This window comes from Equus przewalskii, chromosome 17, assembly GCF_037783145.1.
Source record: "Equus przewalskii isolate Varuska chromosome 17, EquPr2, whole genome shotgun sequence".
Classification (NCBI taxonomy): Eukaryota; Metazoa; Chordata; class Mammalia; order Perissodactyla; family Equidae; genus Equus; species Equus przewalskii.
Genome location: NC_091847.1, coordinates 48,853,935 through 48,872,374, shown reverse-complemented (window position 1 = coordinate 48,872,374; position 18,440 = coordinate 48,853,935). Strand labels below are relative to the sequence as shown.

At 37.2% G+C, this 18,440-nt stretch overlaps 3 protein-coding genes across 3 annotated transcripts in view; 2 read left to right on the top strand and 1 right to left on the bottom strand.

The window, feature by feature from the left end:
• METTL5 (methyltransferase 5, N6-adenosine) overlaps positions 1 to 1,634 on the top strand; it is an 11,201-nt gene extending 9,567 nt beyond the window's left edge. The window contains exons 6-7 of the mRNA XM_008530807.2: positions 1,057 to 1,106; positions 1,532 to 1,634. Coding sequence (XP_008529029.1) covers positions 1,057 to 1,106; positions 1,532 to 1,570 — 89 coding nt within the window. The 3' untranslated portion in view covers positions 1,571 to 1,634. The remainder of the gene's footprint in view (positions 1 to 1,056; positions 1,107 to 1,531) is intronic.
• Positions 1,331 to 11,371, bottom strand: SSB (small RNA binding exonuclease protection factor La). Its single transcript, XM_070580098.1, has 12 exons — positions 11,229 to 11,371; positions 9,444 to 9,518; positions 6,909 to 7,012; positions 6,647 to 6,821; positions 5,895 to 6,002; positions 5,707 to 5,807; positions 4,186 to 4,257; positions 3,576 to 3,618; positions 2,847 to 2,987; positions 2,310 to 2,496; positions 2,043 to 2,174; positions 1,331 to 1,723 (listed from the first exon to the last, which is right to left on the bottom strand). Exons 2-12 carry the CDS (start codon positions 9,507 to 9,509, stop codon positions 1,635 to 1,637), a joined length of 1,218 nt encoding a protein of 405 aa, XP_070436199.1. The 5' UTR covers positions 9,510 to 9,518; positions 11,229 to 11,371; the 3' UTR covers positions 1,331 to 1,634.
• The window catches only part of LOC103554214 (uncharacterized), a 24,897-nt gene continuing 17,227 nt past the window's right edge, over positions 10,771 to 18,440 (top strand). The window contains exons 1-2 of the mRNA XM_070579465.1: positions 10,771 to 11,509; positions 12,129 to 12,296. Of these exons, the coding sequence (XP_070435566.1) occupies positions 10,771 to 11,508 (738 nt within the window). The 3' untranslated portion in view covers position 11,509; positions 12,129 to 12,296. The remainder of the gene's footprint in view (positions 11,510 to 12,128; positions 12,297 to 18,440) is intronic.

Sequence of the window (18,440 nt, the reverse complement as noted above, 5' to 3'; positions counted from 1 at the left end):
ATGTTTGATATATTTTTATTAGTAAATTGGATAACGTACACAATCATCAAAATGGAGAAAGCATATAACTAGAAGCTAACATTTAATCCAAATAATTCTGAAAAGCTGGAAATAAGAGTTTAATAAGGGAGTAATGTTTTTTACGTAATAAACTATGGATTAGCACTGTGGTGTTAACCATAGAACTAGATCTATTACTGTTCATAATAGTAGTGTGAGGTATGAAAGCTCTATCAGTCTTCCTATTATATTTCAGTATTGTCATTCCTTACCTGGTTTAAGGTCTAATACGCAACACAGAACACCTTAGAACAGTTTCAGTAGTATACCAAGCGAAAGCCTTGCTACTCCAAATGTGGTCCTCAGACCATCAGCATTGACATCTCTTGGGAGCTTGTTAGACTTGCAGAATTTCAGGCTCCACCCAGATCTACTGAATTGTAACCTGCATTTCAACAAGATTTGATTTGACTTGACAGTGATTTGATTACACATTAAAATTTGACTGCTGTGACCTACAAAGTTAGAGTTTATGTTACAAAATATTAAGGATAGGTAGATTGCCATCTCTCTAAAAGTGATCAGTAGTTAAGTTTGGAGAACTTACATTATTCTTTAGAAGGAAAGAGTATGAAAAGTGGGTTTTCATTTGAGAACTTAGTAGGAAAACAATTAGCTACCATTACTAAAATCCAGACAAGAAATTTTAAAAATAAGCATGATTATTATGAGATTGCTAGCTGTAGACTAGGAAATTAAAAATAGGAAAGTACTATCATTTTCATAGTATATGCTTTTTTGTCCACTTGTTCTCCTAGTCCTAAACTCTTCCCCATAACCTCAAATTTTGGTATAAATGACCAAAATAGCAGAAATGCCAAGCTCAACATGCCATGGCTAATCTTGGGGATATATCAAGTCAGTTCTTGGTTAAGTTAAAGTAACAGGTCTAAAATGTTTGGCTTACCTGCATTTAGAACTTGATTTTTTTTTTAGTCAAGGTTCCTAAATGTTTGGAAATACAGTTCTTATCCTTAGGTGGTTTTTGTTTTATAGAGCTGCGATACGACCTGCCAGCATCATACAAATTTCATAGAAAGAAATCAGTAAGTCTCTTGATTCTCACTTATCTATATTCAGTACTGAAAAACTGTGCAATAAGTAATTATTTCTAATGTTATCAAGTTGCATGAATAAATACAGAAAGCCAGCCTAGGAGACAGGATAATTAACTGTGGGATGGACCTATAATTAAAAGCCAGTACTCTGGTTTAACATAAATTCTTCCTCAAATGCTTTGGGCACAAAAAAGGAAAAATAAACTAAGTTGTTGCTCTTTTTATATAGTATATATTTTATTAGTTTGTACTAATACATTCTCATATTACAAAGGCAATTTAGTGGAAGAATTTTTCTTTCGATATTTGAATCATCTGAAATAACACAAACAGAACTATACATTAAAAAAAAATCCTCCTTTGGATAACAAAAAAAGACAAGTTAAACAACAAAAAATTTTCCTTTCTTACAGGTGGACATTGAAGTGGACCTAATTCGCTTTTCTTTTTAAAAGCCTCCAAAAACAAAAGCAGCTTAAAACCTAATTAAAGTGAATAAAAAATTTGTTTACTAAACTACTGGTCTCCGGCACCATTTTCTGTTTTCTGTTGCTTTGATGCAGGTTCTTCTTTGTCTGTTTCTTCTCTTGCTCTTTTTACTGGTCCTATACAATAAGAAAATTAATTTTTGTTAAGTTCACTGTAAGCATCACTTATTTTAATACTGAGCATAATTATCAAAAATAATTGTGTAAAAAGATTAGCAACAACTTCTACACCAATGAGAAAAGGCTTTTCCTTTAGTACAGACCTACTCTGTAAGCTTATCTTCCAAAAATCCTTGTTTTTCACTTGTAAAACAGCATAGCCAGGGTAAATCACAATCTGAGAATGCCACCCATAGAGAAGTTGAAAAACGACATCACTGTTCTCCCCCACAAATAATTTCTCGTGAAAGTACTAAAGGACTTTAGAAAAACTTACTAGATGCACCATTTTCATCATGTTCATCATCACTATCAAATTTAGTTTTCTTGCCCTGAAACTGTACTTTTCCTTTAGCAGACCCACTCTGGGCAGCTTTATTTCCCTTTCCTTTTCCTTTAAATCTGCGACCTGTAGAGACATAATTGAGAAATCAGTAAAGAAATGTTTTAAATCTGTCAGTGTGCTTCAATAATGATTAAAACTTATTCTCAAGCAAATGAGTTAAAATATCCAAGCTGTCAAAGAAAAATTGGAACTAATGACCTTTTGACTTCCATTTGTTTAGGGATTCTTGTTGATCTTCTATGATTTTTTTCAATGCTTCTTTTTCCACATCTCCATCTAGTACCTCCCATGTCACTTCTTTGTTCCTTAATTGTAGGTTACCATTATTTGCATCTTTGGCTTTATCCAGTGCTTCCTTAGCTTTTTCTTTAAATAGAATTATTCCCTACACCAAAGATAGAAAATGAAAGCCTTAAGTTTTTAGTCCCACAGTTGATTCCTTTGCTCAAAGTAATTTTTCCTACCCTGCAAATCTTCTATGCTGTTACCAGTTTCAATGAATTTTACAAAACTTGTAGTCACTGATACCATTATTCATAGCATAATTCACAAAATATCAGACACCATGTCCAGTGAGGGCAATGACAAAACACAAAGTAAATGACCAAATCGAAAGTATTATCATAAACACATTAATAAAAAAAGTGCTTTCTTTCTACTGATTTTATCTTCTAAAAGAAAAGTTTCTATGAATTTTTAAACTGATTGCTAAGAAGCATATAAATGTTTCCAAACCTCTTTTGCTCCTCTGACAAAGTCTATCCATTTTATTTCACCATGATTTGAGAAAAGGATGTGCAAATCTTCTCTACAGGTCTGATCATCCAAGTCCCCTGAAAATTTCAGCAAGCAGCCAATCTTTTCTTCTAGAGATTTCTATAAAAATATACAAGGCAATAAAAAAGTTTCTTAAAACCAACCACAAATCAAATGGCTTATACTACTCTATACCTATAAAAGGAAAAAGCTAGAAACTAAAATGCTATTTAGTGTGTGTGTGAGGAAGATTAGCCCTGAGCTAACATCTGTGCCTGTCTTCCTCTATTTTATGTGGCACGCCACAAGAGCATGGCTCGATGAGCGGCGCTAGGTCTATGTCTGGGATACGAACCTGTGAGCCCTAAGCCACCAAAGCAGAGCAAGCGAACTTAACTACTATGCCACTGGGCTGGCCCCCTAAAATGCTATTTTGAAGTAGTTTAACAGTTGGTGCATTTTCCTTTGTTCTACAATGGCTTCTGCTTTTATCTCATTTAATTTCTCCAACAAAATAATATTTAATTAGTTATATATTTAGTTATTATATAAATCTGGTTAATTCTAGGCAATATTATTTGCTATTATTTTAGTGCAATAACAACCGTAGACTTGCTTACTTATGTATATTTTTTAAAAAGTCCTCAGACTTTTTAGTCTCATAACTTTGAATGATAGATTTCTTAGATACCAGTAATATATACTTACCATTTCAGCATTTTCTGCTAACTTTTGTTTTTCTTCTTGCTCCCTACAAATAAATATATAATTAGAGCATTTCCATTTACTATATAAGAAAATTAAATCCTAATAAAGTTAACCTTGATCATGATCACTAAACTACTTAATAACCAAAGCTAGTGTGTAGGTTTTCTTTCTTTCTTTCTTTTTTTTTTTGAAGATTAGGCCTGAGCTAACATCCACCACGAAGCCTCCTCTTTTTGCTAAGGAAGGGCCCTGAGCTAACATCCATGCCCATCTTCCTCTACTCTATACATGGGACCCCTGCCTCAGCATGGCTTGATAAGCAGTGCATAGGTCCATGCCCAGGATCCAAACTGGCAAACCCTGCGGCTACCAAAGCAGAACGCATGAACTTAACCGCTATGACACCAATCTGGCTGCCCTAGGTTTTCTGACTGTCCAATGCTCGACTGCAACACAATGTGGATCAAAGATTATCAAGGCTGCTTAAGACCTCAATGTTACACAAAAGAAAGGCCCCTTGCTACTCATTTCAGAGGTATCGTCAGCTCTACTTCCTAGTCTAGTCAAACGTCTAAGGAATGAAAATGTTATGGTTACTCAACGTACTTACTGTTTAGCTCGTAATTTAGCTTCTACTTTATTTTGCTTCCTTTCTTCATTTTTTTTTGCAAAGTAGTCTTCCCTAAAGGACACAAAATATAGAGGCTAAGTTCATGAGACCAAAGATAAATTGCAAATTATCTTGAATGATTTAAGACGTGGCATAGGAAGGAATGTTACATTTTCCATTGACACAATTACCTAAAAACTTAAAAGATGCAGAAGAAGTTACTCTTATGGTCTTTTTAGTAACAGCTTTACTAACAAATAATTCACATGCCATAAATTCTCCCTTTTAAAGCATACAATTCAATGTTTTTTAGTATATTCAGAATTGTATAACCATTACTATTAACTAATTGCAGAACATTTTCATGATCCCCCAAAGCAAGCCTATATCCATTAACAATCTCATGGTTTTCAATATAGGAAAAAAATAATAAAACAGAAGTCACGTAAATACTTTAATGTTTCATAGTTTTCTATGGCGTTCATTTCAGAAATGGAGAAAATTCTAAAATCCCTGAGACCCAAGAATAAGAGCAATCATGAAAATCCCATGTTAAAAAATACTTTTGAGGTTTAACATATACCATGATTCATCACAGTGTATCCCTAAGTCCATCAAGCTTAGTACAAAGCATTTAGAAGATTGTGTAATGTAAAAGTAGAGAACTAGGGCTCTACAATGAACTTTATCATGAAGATGCTCTGGTTTGTCCTAATTTTTAAAAACACAGAGGGCAAGCTCCGTGGCCGAGTGGTTAAGTTCGTGTGCTCCGCTACAGCGGCCCAGTGTTCGGATCCTGGGCGTGGACATGGCACCACTCATCAGGCCACGTTGAGGCGGCGTCCCACATCCCACAACTAGAAGGACCTGCAACTAAGATATACAACTATGTACTGGGGGGATTTGGGAAATAAAGCAGAAGGAAAAAAAAAAAAAAGATTGGCAACAGTTGTTAGCCCAGGTACCAATCCTTAAAAAAAAAAAAAGTAAGATTGGCAACAGTTGTTTCCCCAGGTGCCAATCCTTAAAAAAAAAAGGGAAGATTGGCAACAGTTGTTAGCTTAGGTGCCAATCTTTAAAAAATGAATAAATAAATAAATAAATAAATACACAAAAACATATTAAAGAATGTGATCCAAATCTCTATTAAATAATCCTTTGTACTATACAGGCATATACAGACAATGAGAAATATAAGAATTATACAGTGATTTATTCTCCAACCACACCAAAAGTCCAAATTTTAGTATCCACCCTGACTTTAAGTTTTAAATGCAACATAAGTACTAAACCTTTACCTCCTTTATTATTGCTAAGAGAAAAAAGGTACTAATAAACACTTCCTTATAGTCTCAAAGGATTAGAAGTTTCCACTGAGCAAACTTCAAGCATTCCTCAAAGGAGGCCTAATGACACTAAAAATACTGGCCTTGCAGGGCATGCTATTCCATACTCCTTACCCCGATGTGGCAATTCCTTTTAACTTAAGTGGCCAGAAGAAACATCAACAAAAAGACTTACTTGAAAAGTATTAGAAGGTCTGTGTCTTTGTACTTCTGGCCAGGGGTCTCAACAAACTTCTTAGCAGATTCAATGCTATCAAACACAGCAAATATTGATCCCTATTAAAAGGAGAAGAAAAGTCTTTTCAAAAGTTACGTCCCATATCTTTTCCAAATAAAAAAGACCGTAATGTCATACAACCATACCTTAAACGCTTTGTGCAATGTTCTTCTCATTTGAATATTCAATACTTGACCTTTATCTTCTAACCATTCTTTTATGTCATCAAGGGTTGCATCAGTTGGGAAGCCTTTCTGTAAAGGGAAGAAAGAAGTGTACAAATGACTTCTCAGGTAAACAATTTGCCAGAAATTCTGATTCATTTTGTCTTGAAATGAAGCCAGGATGTCTCGCTCTTAAATGTTTAACAGCTCTGGTTAAGAGCCACTGTTCTCCAATGCAATAAAAGTGACTCGTTTATCTGGGATTCCACTCCAAAATAATCCATTTGGGGCAGAAATAAAACAAGATTAATCACTTGTTAATAGCTGTTGAAGTGGGATAAACAGTACATTATACATTCAATCTCCTTTTGTATGTCTGAAATTTTCCAGAATAAAAAAAAATCTATTTAAAAATTAACTAAAGAAAATTTCTATCAAGTTTAGCTGTTGATGAATAAGAACAGTTGACATGCACTGGGTGCTTATAATATGCCAAAGATTTTGCCCAACAGCGTATGAGTTTTTTCATTTAATTTTCACAACAGTTCTATTAGGTAAAAATTATCATCCCCATTTCTGAAGAAAAGGCTTAAGAGAGGTTAAGAACATTGCCCGAGGACAAATAGTAAGTGGTGAAGCTATGATTTCTGAGCCCTTAGTCTTATCCACTCTACCGTATGTACTTTCTAAATAAGTGTAAGATTTAATTAAATGCATATTAAAGGCCCACTTACAATATAAACAGATCTGTTTTTTACATCATTTTTATACTCATCAGTCACTTCAGGGAGGGGTTTGCTTGGAGATCTTCTGATTTTAGTTTTATCTTCACTTATTTCCATGAGTTCTGCCTTTGATTTGCTCAACGCTTCTACTATTACATTAAAGTCAGTTGTTAGACGGTTTAATCTGAAGAATATATATAAAAGCACTGTAAGACTTAGTAGTAGCACTTGTTAACAGAAAATCTAAAGATGATTTTTAAAAAGTTTTTACCTATTGAATTTTATCATTATCTCCAAAGGTACCCAGCCTTCATCCAGTTTGATCTGTTCCTTTAAAAATTTGTCTCGTGGCAAATTGAAGTCACCAAAATAATACTGCAACATAATTACAAAATATTTCAGAGCACTATATAATACTGACTCCAATCCTGGCTTTTTTTTTTTTTTACCACCATTATATCACCTAGCTCTATTCTTTAAAAATATAGGACATAACTTAAGAGGCAATAAACATTTTCTCCTAAACATACTATAATAAAATATTTACAGTACAAATTAACAAAAAGATAACACTAAAAATTGATTAGTGAAACGATATAATTAAAAGATATGTCTATAGACTAGAAGCCTTAAAACAAAAACATATTTAAGGATTTAGTATACGAAAAGCCTCTTGTTTCAAATCAGTGTGAAAAGAATAGATTGTTAAATAAAAAGATCTAGAATGAACTAGTTAACCACTCTAATTTTTAAAAGTTAAAAAAAACTGGTGAGCATTGATCTAATTTAAGCATAGAGGCACTCTTTCTCAGTATAAAAGCAAAGAAAAAACTATACATGAAAAGACCCAGGTGTGACTACTTAAGAATGCCAAAAGTAGCATAAAAAGTAAAAGACAAACATGGAAGTTTGTTAATAATTCTTATGAATCAAAGTGGAAGGGAAAAACCTTAAAATCCTAAAAGAAAAATGGGTAGGGGCCAGCCCCATGGCTGAATGGTTAAGTTTGTGTGCTCCACTTCGGTGGCCCAGGGTTTCACTGGTTCAGATCCTGGGCGCGGACATGGCAGCGCTCATAAGGCCATGCTGAGGCAGCATCCCACATGCCACAACTAGAATGACCCATGGCTAAAAAATATGCAACTATGTACCCAGGGACTTTGGGGAGGGAAAAAAGCAAACAAAAAAAAAGAAAAGAAAAATGGGTAAAGGTCATTAAAAAGAAATTACTAAAAATAAAAACACACTATAAACATAAAAAAGTTCAACCTCATTATTAATAAAAGAAATGCAATTTAAAGCAATGAAATAGCATTTTTCATCAACAAATTGGCCAAAATTCTAAAAAGAAGAGTACCTACTAGTATTGGCCTGAACAAAGGGAAATGGTAAAGTAGGTAGAGATGTAAACTGGCAATAAGCATCAAAAGTTTTAAAAAATGTGCATAGCCCTTGAGCCAGTGCATCTCCTTCTAGGAATTTTATTTTAAAGAAATCAGTCAACATGTCTACTAAGATTTATATACAATCACATGTCACTTAACAGCAAGGACACAGTCTGAGAAATCCATTGTTAGGCGATTTTGATATTGTGTGAACATCATAAGAGTGTACTTACACAAAGCTAGATGGTACAGCCTACTGCACACCCAGGCTACATGGTACTAATCTTAAGGGACCACCATTGTATATGCAGTCCATCACTGACTGAAACATCATTACGTGGCACTTGACTGTAAAAAGATATTCATCACAGAACTGCTACAGCTAAAAGATCTGGTAATATCCTACATATTAAATAGGGGATTGGGTAAATTATTAACGACACAAAACTTTACTCCCCTAAAATGCACCCCATGTTTGATGGGGGGAAGAGAAGAAAATAAAAATTATGATAGCATGAGCAGTGACCAAAGTGTGAAAGAGTATTCAACAGGCTTTTAACCTTGACTATCTCAGGAGGGTGGGATTTGATAGGTGTGGAAGGGACATTAACTTTTTCTATATACATCTTTGTATTGTTCTAAATATTAAGCACAGAATAACTAATTTGTAATTTTTCTTCACAATTACAAAGAAATTAGTACAAAAAGTTGTAACACAGGAAATTTTAAATGACAGAGAAGTACAACTTTAAAAAAAAAACAGTTCTGAGAATTATAAAAAAAAACACACCAAATAACATGATCTGAAGGTCCTCAGTAAGAATATAAAATAAGGAATCATTAAGGAATAATTTTCCATGCCACCATTATTGACACTGTTAAGCTTCAACTTAAATATAATACCTAGGTTCAAAAAAACGCTTAAGACTTTGAAAACAGATATACCGGTAAAAGTTACAATAGCTGAAAAGAACTAATTGGGCAGAGAAAACAACTAGGATGTTCAAGAACGTAAAGTATTATTTAATACAGAAGGGACTTTCCAAAGGATTTTTATGTTATCTTATTATGTGCCAGGCACTCTTCTACATTTTATTAACTAGCGTAATCCTCACAACCACCGTATGAAGAGGGTACTACTATTATCCTTACTTGATAGACTAGGAAACCAAAGCAAATACAAAAGCAACACTATAGTGTTACCTCTTGAAATGTCTGCAGTCCTTGGATTTCATAAACTGGCTCCACCAATATAAAACTATATACTATTCTATGTTCATCTAATTCCAAGAATCAAAGACAAACCAAATGTTGAATAGGACAATATACTGAAATTAAATGTTCTTTCTGTATTTGTTTTGAGGTCTTAAATATCCTTTCAAAGAGCTTGTTTTTGCAGTTTAATAGAACACGAATCATACCTCAATTTGATGACAGATTTTAGCCTCCAGAGCAGCCATTTTTTCATTATCACCATTTTCGGCCATTGTGGCTATCTGTGAATTTTCCCAAATTGGCATAAAGAGGTTATTATTTTTTTCACATGAAGCTGAAGACTAGAAAAAGAATGTTTTAAAATTATCGCTATCCCATTATTTTCTTAAAAATCAAGAATTTCTAATTTATTCATTTCTCAAATTTCAACAAAAGAAAACTTAGGAGTAAGTGATAGAAAATTGACACACTATCGATAATCTACACCCCTTTCAGTAAATCAGTGTTCCATCTTCTATAACAGAGCGAGTGGTTATCTTTATTCAGCTGGCCAAGAAAGCTTTGGGGAAAAAAATTCCATTCAACCACTTAACAACCATTTCCAGCTTTAAGCAGATCACCATCTGTCAGTATATTATGGACCTCAGTTCTAATTGTTTTGTGTGGGTCTCATTTCTTTTAAAATTAGTCACAGCTGACTTATCAAAAACTTAGCAAAGATTAAGTAACATAACTTTAAGGCGAAAAAATTGAAATATTACAGTCAGATTAGGTATCCTATGTTAAGTAACATATGAAAATGATAATTTGAGAGCCTGAGGACACTGAAACAAAGTTAAACTGGGGGTATGGGTAGTAATTCACTAATACATTGGTCAACCTAACAGCCAGTTTCCTGTTTCACATCCCTGACATAAACACTGCAGAAAAAAATGAGACTGTGAGGCTGGTTTGCAGGCATCACAAACCAAGTCTTCTGACTTCAAATTACTTGCCTACAGTGCTCTATTAAACCACCTAGTCACCTCCATATTGTACAAAGTGTATTTCCAAGAACTCATCAAGCCTATCTGCCAAGAGCTGACTCTAGCGGTGAATTCTCATTGGTACGCTCCTCGGAGGCACCGCTTTATACACTGTAATTGCTGGATTACGATGACCTGGACACACACTGGAAGCTCTTCCAATAGGGATTTCTATGGTGCACCTCGCACTAAAAGTTAGCTCAATATTATGCATTGGTTTGTGGACCACGATCTACATAATTAAATTATTACCATGATTTAGGGCCCCTTATAAACCAAAGGGTGAGAAAAAGAACTATTTAGTCTCGACAAGACACTGGCCTATCCAATTTTGGAACTTCGTTTCATCAGATACTTTCCCAGAACGTACACCTAGAAGTGAAATATTACTTACACTTTCTCATTCCGCACAGAAGCCTTGATGTGAGTGAATGAGGACCCTAAAAACCCAAGAATGACGCGAGGGAACACCTGAGGCCCCAATTTTCCGGCCTCCAGTCTGCCCCGCATGATCCAAGGAACCCTCCAACGTTTAGCCAGTGGTAACCTCCCCCAGAAACTTACTGGGGTAGCCCGAAAAGTCCGCGATCGGAGGCACTGGAAAGCGGTGGAGGGAGGAAACCTTAAAGACACCGTGGGGACGCGGGCAGCCTACGTCCAGACCCCCGCCAAAGCCTGGTCCCAAAGCAACTACTGGCGCGCCTGGGCCCAGCCCCGGGCGGGGAACCCCCAGCTCCCGCGTTCTCGCAGAGGCCGGTCCGCGATTGCCACGGCCCGCGCCCCTCCGCTCCCTGCGCAGCGCGCCGCCTCGGGCTGCGGCCCACGCGGCGCTCGCCCCGACTGTGAGGAAGGCGTGGAGCCGACGTACCCAGCGCCAGGCAGCAAGGAAAGGGAACGCGCCGACGCGCACCACGCAAAGCAGACCCTTCTGTACCTTCGTCTCATTAGCCACCACGAGGCGCTCACCTTTAAGGTCCTGGTCCCGCAGAGCCGCGCCACAGGATCACTAACAGCGACGGCAATGTCCAGACTTCCCAGCGCCGCCGGCTTGCCTCACGCGTGTAAAGAAGATGGGGGCCCTCCCGGCAGCCCTTGCGGCACTAGTGGGCGGGGCTTCGAGCACGCAGAAGCCGGCGCCGCGCTACGAGCATGCGCGCCGGCCCCGGGCTCCCACGGCTCGCGGAGTCCCGCCCTCGCTCTGAGAAAATTGGGTGACAAAGTGCAGCAGGGTGTTAGACCGTGTTAGGGTAAATATTTATTTTTACGTAGTTTTGGACAGCATTGGTATCTCCAGCTCTTCCTTAGACTCTCCATTTAAATGAAGTGTTTGGCCTTTTATTGCAGATTATGCTTTTCAGAAAAAGTGTTTTAATTATCCATGTATATCTTTTTTTAACGGTAAATATTTAATGTCTACAAAATTTAACATATGTATTTTCGTAATTATTACATTGTTTTCATAAAAATTACATAATACTTGAAAGCAATTTGTTGTTTTGGGTTTTTCTTGTTTTAGGTATTTTAAGTGGTTATGAGGAAGAATTCTCAACTTTTTTTCACTTTTTTAAATTTTTCTTTATTGAGGTAACATTAGTTTGTAACATTATATAAATTTCAGGTGTACATCATATTTCGATTTCTGTGTAGATGACATCATGTTCAGCACCCAAAGACTAATTACAATCCATCAGCACACACATGTGCCTAATCACCCCTTTCAACCTCCTCCCTCCCCCTTGCATGCTAGTAACCACCAATCCAACCTCTGTCTCTCTGTATTCCTTTGTTGTTGTTCATTAATTTATTTTTTGAGGAAGATTAGCCCTGAGCTAACTGCTGCCAATCCTCTTCTTTTTGTTGAGGAAGACTGGCCCTGAGCCAACATCCGTGGCCATCTTCCTCTGCTTTATGTGTGGGACGCCTGCCACAGCATGACTTGGCAAGCCGTGAGAAGGTCCGCACCCGGGATTGAACTGGTGAACCCCAGGCCACTGAAGTGGAACGTGCAAATTTACCTGCTGCACCATCGGGCAGGTGCCTCTTTTATTGTTGTTTTTATCTTTTATTTATGAGTGAGATCATACGGTATTTGACTTTCTCCCTCTGACTTATTTCATTTAGCATAATACTCTCAAGGTCCATCCATGTTGTTGCAAGTGGCAAGATTTCGTGGTTTTTTATGACTGAGTAGTATTCCATTGTGTATATATACCACATCTTCTTTAACATTCGTCCCTTAATGGGCATGTCTGTTGCTTCCAAGTCTTCAGTATCGTGAATAATGCTGCCATGAACATAGGGGTGCATATATCTCTATGTTTTCATGTTCTTTGGCTAGATACCCAGCAGTGGAATAGCCAGATCCTATGGTAGTTCTTAATTTTTTTTTTCCAAGATTGGCACCTGAGCTAACATTTGTTGCCAGTCTTTTCTTCTCCTTCTCCCTCTCCCTTTGACTTTCACTCTCCTTCTTCTTCTTCTCTCCTCCTCCTCCCCAAAGCACCCCCAGTACCTAGCTGTGTATTCTAGTTGCAAGTCTCTCTAGTTGTGCCACGTGGGACGTCACCTCAGCATGGCTTGACGAGCAGTGCTTGGTCCATGCCCAGGATCCAAGCCAGCGAAACCCTGGGCTGCCAAAGCAGAGTGCACGAACTTAACCACTTGGCCACCGGCCTGGCCCCCCATATGGTGGTTCTATTCTTAACTTTTTGGGGAATCTCCGTACTGTTTTCCATAGTGGCTGAATCAGTTTGCACTCTGACCAGCAGTGGATGAGGGTGTCCTTTTCTCCACATCCTCTCCGTCACTTATTTCTTGTCTTGTTAATTATAGCCATTCTGACAGGTGTGAGGTGATATCTCATTGTAGTTTTGATTTGTATTTGCCTAATAATAGTGATGTTGAATGTCTTTTCATGTGCCTGTTGGCCATTTGTGTATCTTCTTTGAAAAAATGTCTGTTCAGATCTTTTGCCCTTTTTTCAATTGGGTTGTTGGTTTTTTTGTTGTTGAGATGTATGAGTTCCTTATGTATTTTGGATTTCTGGGCTCTCGATTCCGTTCCATGGATGTGTGTGTCTGTTTTTGTGCCAGTAACATGCTGTTTTGTTTACTGTAGCTTTGTAGTACATTTTGAAATCAGGGAGTGTGATACCTCCAGCTTTGTTCTTTTTTCTCAGTATTCCTTTGGATGTTCGAGGTCTTTTGTTGTTCCATATAAATTTTAAGATTCTTTGTTCTATTTCTGTGAAAAATGTCATTGGAACTTTGATAGAGATTGCATTGAATCTGTAGACTGCTTTAGGAAGTATGGACATTTTAACTATGTTGATTCTTCCAATCCAAGAGCATGGAATATCTTTCCATTTCTTTGTGTATTCTTCAATTTCTTTCAACAACATTTCATAGTTTTCAATGTACAGGTCTTTCACCTCTTTGGCTAAATTTATTCCTAGGTATTTTATTCTTTTTGTTGCAATTGTAAGTGGGATTGTATTTTTAATTTCTCTTTCTGCTACTTTGTTGTTAGTGTACAGAAATGCAACTGATTTTTGTGTGTTGATTTTGTGTCCCACAACTTTACTGTACTCATTTATTATTGTAAAAAATTTATTGTTGGATTCTTTAGGGTTTTCTATATATAAAATCATGTCATATGCAAACAGTGACAGTTTCACTTCTTCCTTTCCAATTTGGATGTCTTTTATTTCTTTTTCTTACCTGATTGCTCTGGCTAGGACTTCCAATAATATGTTAAATAAGAGTGGCGAAAATGGGCATCCTTGTCTGGTTCCTGTTCTTAGAGGAATAGCTTTCAGTTTTTCTCCATTGAGTGTGACGTTACCTGTGGGTTTGTCATATATGGCCTTTGTTATCTTGAGGGACTTTCCTTCTATACCCATTTTATTCAGGGTTTTTATCATAAAGGGATGCTATATCTTGTCAAATACTTTCTCTGCATCTATTGAGATGATCGTGTGATTTTTATTCTTCATTTTGTTAATGTGGTGTATCACACTGATTGATTTGCAGATGTTGAACCATCCCTGCATCCCTGGAATAAATCTAACTTGATCATGGTGTGTGATCTTTCTAATGTATTGTTGAGGATTTTGCATCGATGTTCATCAGTGATATTGGCCTGTAATTTTCTTTTTTTGTGTTGTCCTTGTCTGGTTTTGGTGTTAGGGTAGTGTTGTCTTCATAGAATGAGTTAGGAAGCTTCCCCTCCTCTTCAATTCTTTGGAAGAGTCTGAGGACAGGCATTAGGTCTTCTTTGACTGCTTGGTAGAATTCACCAGGGAAGCTGCCTGGACCTTGACTTTTGTTTTTTGGTAGGTTTTTGATTAATGTTTCAATCTCCTTACTGGTGATTGGTCTATTCAAATTCACTGTTTCTTCTTGATTCAGTTTTGGAAGATTGTGTGATTTTAAGAATTTATCAGTTTCTTCTAGATTATCCAATTTGTTGGCATATAGCTTTTCATAGTATTCTCTTATAGTTATTTGTATTTCTGAGGTGTCTGTTGTAATTTCTCCTCTTTCATTTCTGGTTTTATTTATTTGAGGCTTCTCTCTTTTTTTCTTGGTGAGTCTAGCTAAAGATTTGTTAATTCTGTTTATCTTTTCAAAGAACTAGCTTTTGGTGTCATTGTTTTTTTTTTCTATTGTTTTTTTAGTCTCTATTTCATTTATTTCTTCTCTGATTTTTATTATTTCCCCCTCTATGGATTTGGTGCTTTGTTCTTCTTTTTTCCAGTTCCTTTAGGTGCCTGTTAGATTGTTTATTTGAGATCTTTCCTGTTTGTTGAGGTAGGCCTGTATTGCTATAAACTTCCCTCTTAGAACCACTTTTACTGTATCCCATAAATTTTGGCATGTTGTATTTTCATTTTCCTTTGTCTCCAGGTATTTTTTTATTTCTTCTCTGACCCAATCACTGTTCAGTGGCATTTTGTTTAATCTCCACATATTCATGGCTTTTCCTATTTTCTTCCTGTAGGTGATTTCTAGTTTCATACCATTGTGGTCAGAAAAGATGTTTGGTATTATTTCAATCTTCTTAAATTTATTGAGACTTGTTTTGTGGCCTAATATGTGATCTATCCTGGAGAATGTTCCATGTGTATTCTGTGGTTTTTGGATGGAATGTTCTATGTATATCTACTAAGTCCATCTGGTCTAATGTGTCCTTAAGGCCAATATTTCCTTATTGATCTTCTGTTTGGATGATCTATCCACTGGTGTAAATGGAATGCTAAAGTCCCATACTATTATTGTGTTGCTGTCTATTTCTTCTTTTATGTCTCTTAATAATTGCTTTATATGTTTAGTTGCTCCTATGTTGGATGCACAGATATTTACAGGTGTTACATCCTCTTGTTGGATTGTTCCCTTTATCATTATGTAGTGCCCATCTTTGTCTCTGATTACAGTTTTTGTTTTAAAGTCTATTTTGTCTGATATAAGTATTGCTACCCCAACTTTCTTTTCATTGCCATTTGCATGGAGTATCTTTTTCCATCCCTACACTTCCAGTTTGTGAGTGTCTTTAGGTCTGAAGTGTGTCTCTTTTATGCAGCATATATATGGGTCTTGGTTTTTTATCCAGGCAGCCACCCTATGCCTTTTTTTTGAGATTTTTTATTTTTCCTTTTTCTCCCCAAAGCCCTCCAGTACATAGTTGTGTATTTTTAGTTGTGGGTCCTTCTAGTTGTGGCATGTGGGATGCCATCTCAGCATGGCTTGATGAGCAGTGCCATGTCCATGGCTAGAATCCAAACCAGTGAAACGCTGGGCCGCTGAAGCAGTGTGGGTGAACTTAACCACTCAGCCATGGAGCTGGCCCCAGCCCTATGCCTTTTGATTGCAGCATTTAGTCCATTGACATTTAAAGTAACTATTGATAAGAATGTACTTATTGCCATTTTGTTACTTTTTTTTCTGGGTGTTTTAGTAGTTCTCTGTTCCTTTCTTCTTTTCATGCTCTCTTTCCTTGTGGTTTGATGGCTTTCTATAGTACTATGTTTGGGTTTCTTTCTCTTAATTTTTGTGTATTTGCTATAGGTTTCCGGTTTGTGATTATCATGAGGTTCATTTATAATTAACCTACATATATAACAATCTATATTAAGTTGATGGTCTCTTAAGTTTGACCTCTTGCTAAAAGCTCTACTCTTTTACTCCCTTCCTCCCACATTTTATGTTTTCGCTATCGTATCTAACCTCTTTTGACTGTGCATGTATCTGTTACCCTCTTATCATGGAAATAGATAATTTTAGTACTTTTGTCTTTTGACCTTCATATTAGCTTCATAGGTGGTTGATCTGCTGCCTTTACTGTATATTTGCCTTTACCTGTGATTTTATTGGGTCTTTTTTTTTTTTGATAATTTTCTTATTTCTATTTGTGGCCTTTTCTTTTCCGCTTAAATAAGTCCCTTTAGCATTTCTTGTAAGGCTTGTTTCTTGTTGACAAACTCCTTTAGTTTTTGCTTGTCTGGAAAACTCTTTATCTCTCCTTCTATTCTGAAGGATAACTTTGCTAGGTAGAGTATTCTTGGCTGTAGGTTTTTTCCTTTTAGCACTTTACATATATTGTGCCACTCCCTTCTAGCCTGTAAGGTTTCTGCTGAGAAGGCAGCTGATAGCCTTATGGGGTTTCCTTTGTATGTAACTTGTTGCTTTTCTGCTTTTAGGATTCTCTCTTTATCTTTAATTCGTGATATTTTAATTATAATATGTCTTGGTGTGGGCCTCTTTGGGTTCATCTTGTTTGGTGCGCTCTTTGCTTCCTGTACCTGGATGTCTGTTTACTTCTTTAGGTTAGGAAACTTTTCAGCTATTATTTCATCAAGTAGATTCTCTGCTCCTTTGTCTCTCTCTTCTCCTTCTGGGACAACTGTAATGCAGATGTTAGCATGCTTGATATTGTCCCAGAGGTCCCTTAGACTGTTCTCATTCTTTTTTTTTAAAGATCATCTTTAGTTTTTTTCTGCTTTTTCTCCCCAAATCCCCCAGTACATAGTTGTACATTTTAGTTGTGATGATCTCCTTCTTTTTAATTCTTTTTTCTTTGTTCAGTTTGGGTGATTTCATCTAGTCTTTCATCCAGCTTGCTGATCCATTCTTTTGTATCATCTACTCTGCTATTGAGTCCCTCTAATGATTTTTTCATTTCCATTATTGTATTCTTCATTTCTAATTTTTTTTTTTTTTTATATTTTCCAATCCTTTGTTGAAATTCTCACAGAGTTCATCCATTCTTCTCCCAAGATCAGTGAGCATCCTTATGACTAGTAGTTTGTACTCTCTCAGGTAGATTGTTTATCTCTGTTTTGTTTTGTTCTTTTTCTGAGGATTTCTCCTTTTCCCTTATTTGGGATGTATTCCTTTGTCACCTCATTTTGCCTCTTTCTCTGTGCTTATATCTATGTAGTAGATAGATCAGCTATGCTTTCCCATCTTGGAGAAGTGGCCTTATGAAAGAGATGCCTTATGAGGCCCAGCAGTGTGTTTTCCTCTCGTCACCAGTTCCAAATGTTCCAGGAGTGTCCCCTGTGTGGACTATGTGTGTCCTTCTGTTGTGGCAGGGTTGCTCTTGCTGTAGGTGCCCCAGGAGGCTAGGCTGTCCCCCTAGCCATCTGGTTTTAATATTCAGCTGTGTGTGGCTGCTATGGTCCCTTCAGTCACTTTATTGGGTGTGGGGAGCCCCAGCACAGTTGGTTGCAAGGTCTAATAGCAAATTCCTGCTGCAGTTTTTCTGTTAAGTGAGTAGTCCCCCAGTGTTGCCAGTTGCTAGGCTCAGGGCCTTACAGTTGCTGTAGGCCTCTGGCCTACAAGGCTGTTGTCAGCTCTCAGTAGTGCAGCTGGGTGGGTCTGGCCCCAGGCATGGGAGCACCCAATTGTTTCAGGCATTGGGAGGTAAGGCTGATCCCATATGTGGCTGACAAGCACAAGTCTGCTGCAGCTGACAAGCCACACCACTTGCAGGCCCAAGCACCTTGTCAACACAGTCCTGCCCCACGTGCACACCCCAACCCACTGAAGCAGACCTGCTCACCCCACTGCAGAAGTCCCACACACCTGGCCTATGCAGTTCTACAAGTTGCCCAAGGGCTTGCTGTTGGGTGGGGCCAGTCCCTAGGGTAGGCTGTCTGCCCTGGCTGAGCTGGATTAA

Excerpts from the sequence above, each read along its gene's own strand:
- SSB (XM_070580098.1), bottom strand. The coding sequence starts at position 9,509 with ATGGCCGAAAATGGTGATAATGAAAAAATGGCTGCTCTGGAGGCTAAA. Across the intron at positions 7,013-9,443 it reads AAATCTGTCATCAAATTGAG|TATTATTTTGGTGACTTCAA; the intron begins GTATGATTCGTG and ends ATTATGTTGCAG. Across the intron at positions 6,822-6,908 it reads ATAATGATAAAATTCAATAG|ATTAAACCGTCTAACAACTG; the intron begins GTAAAAACTTTT and ends TATATTCTTCAG.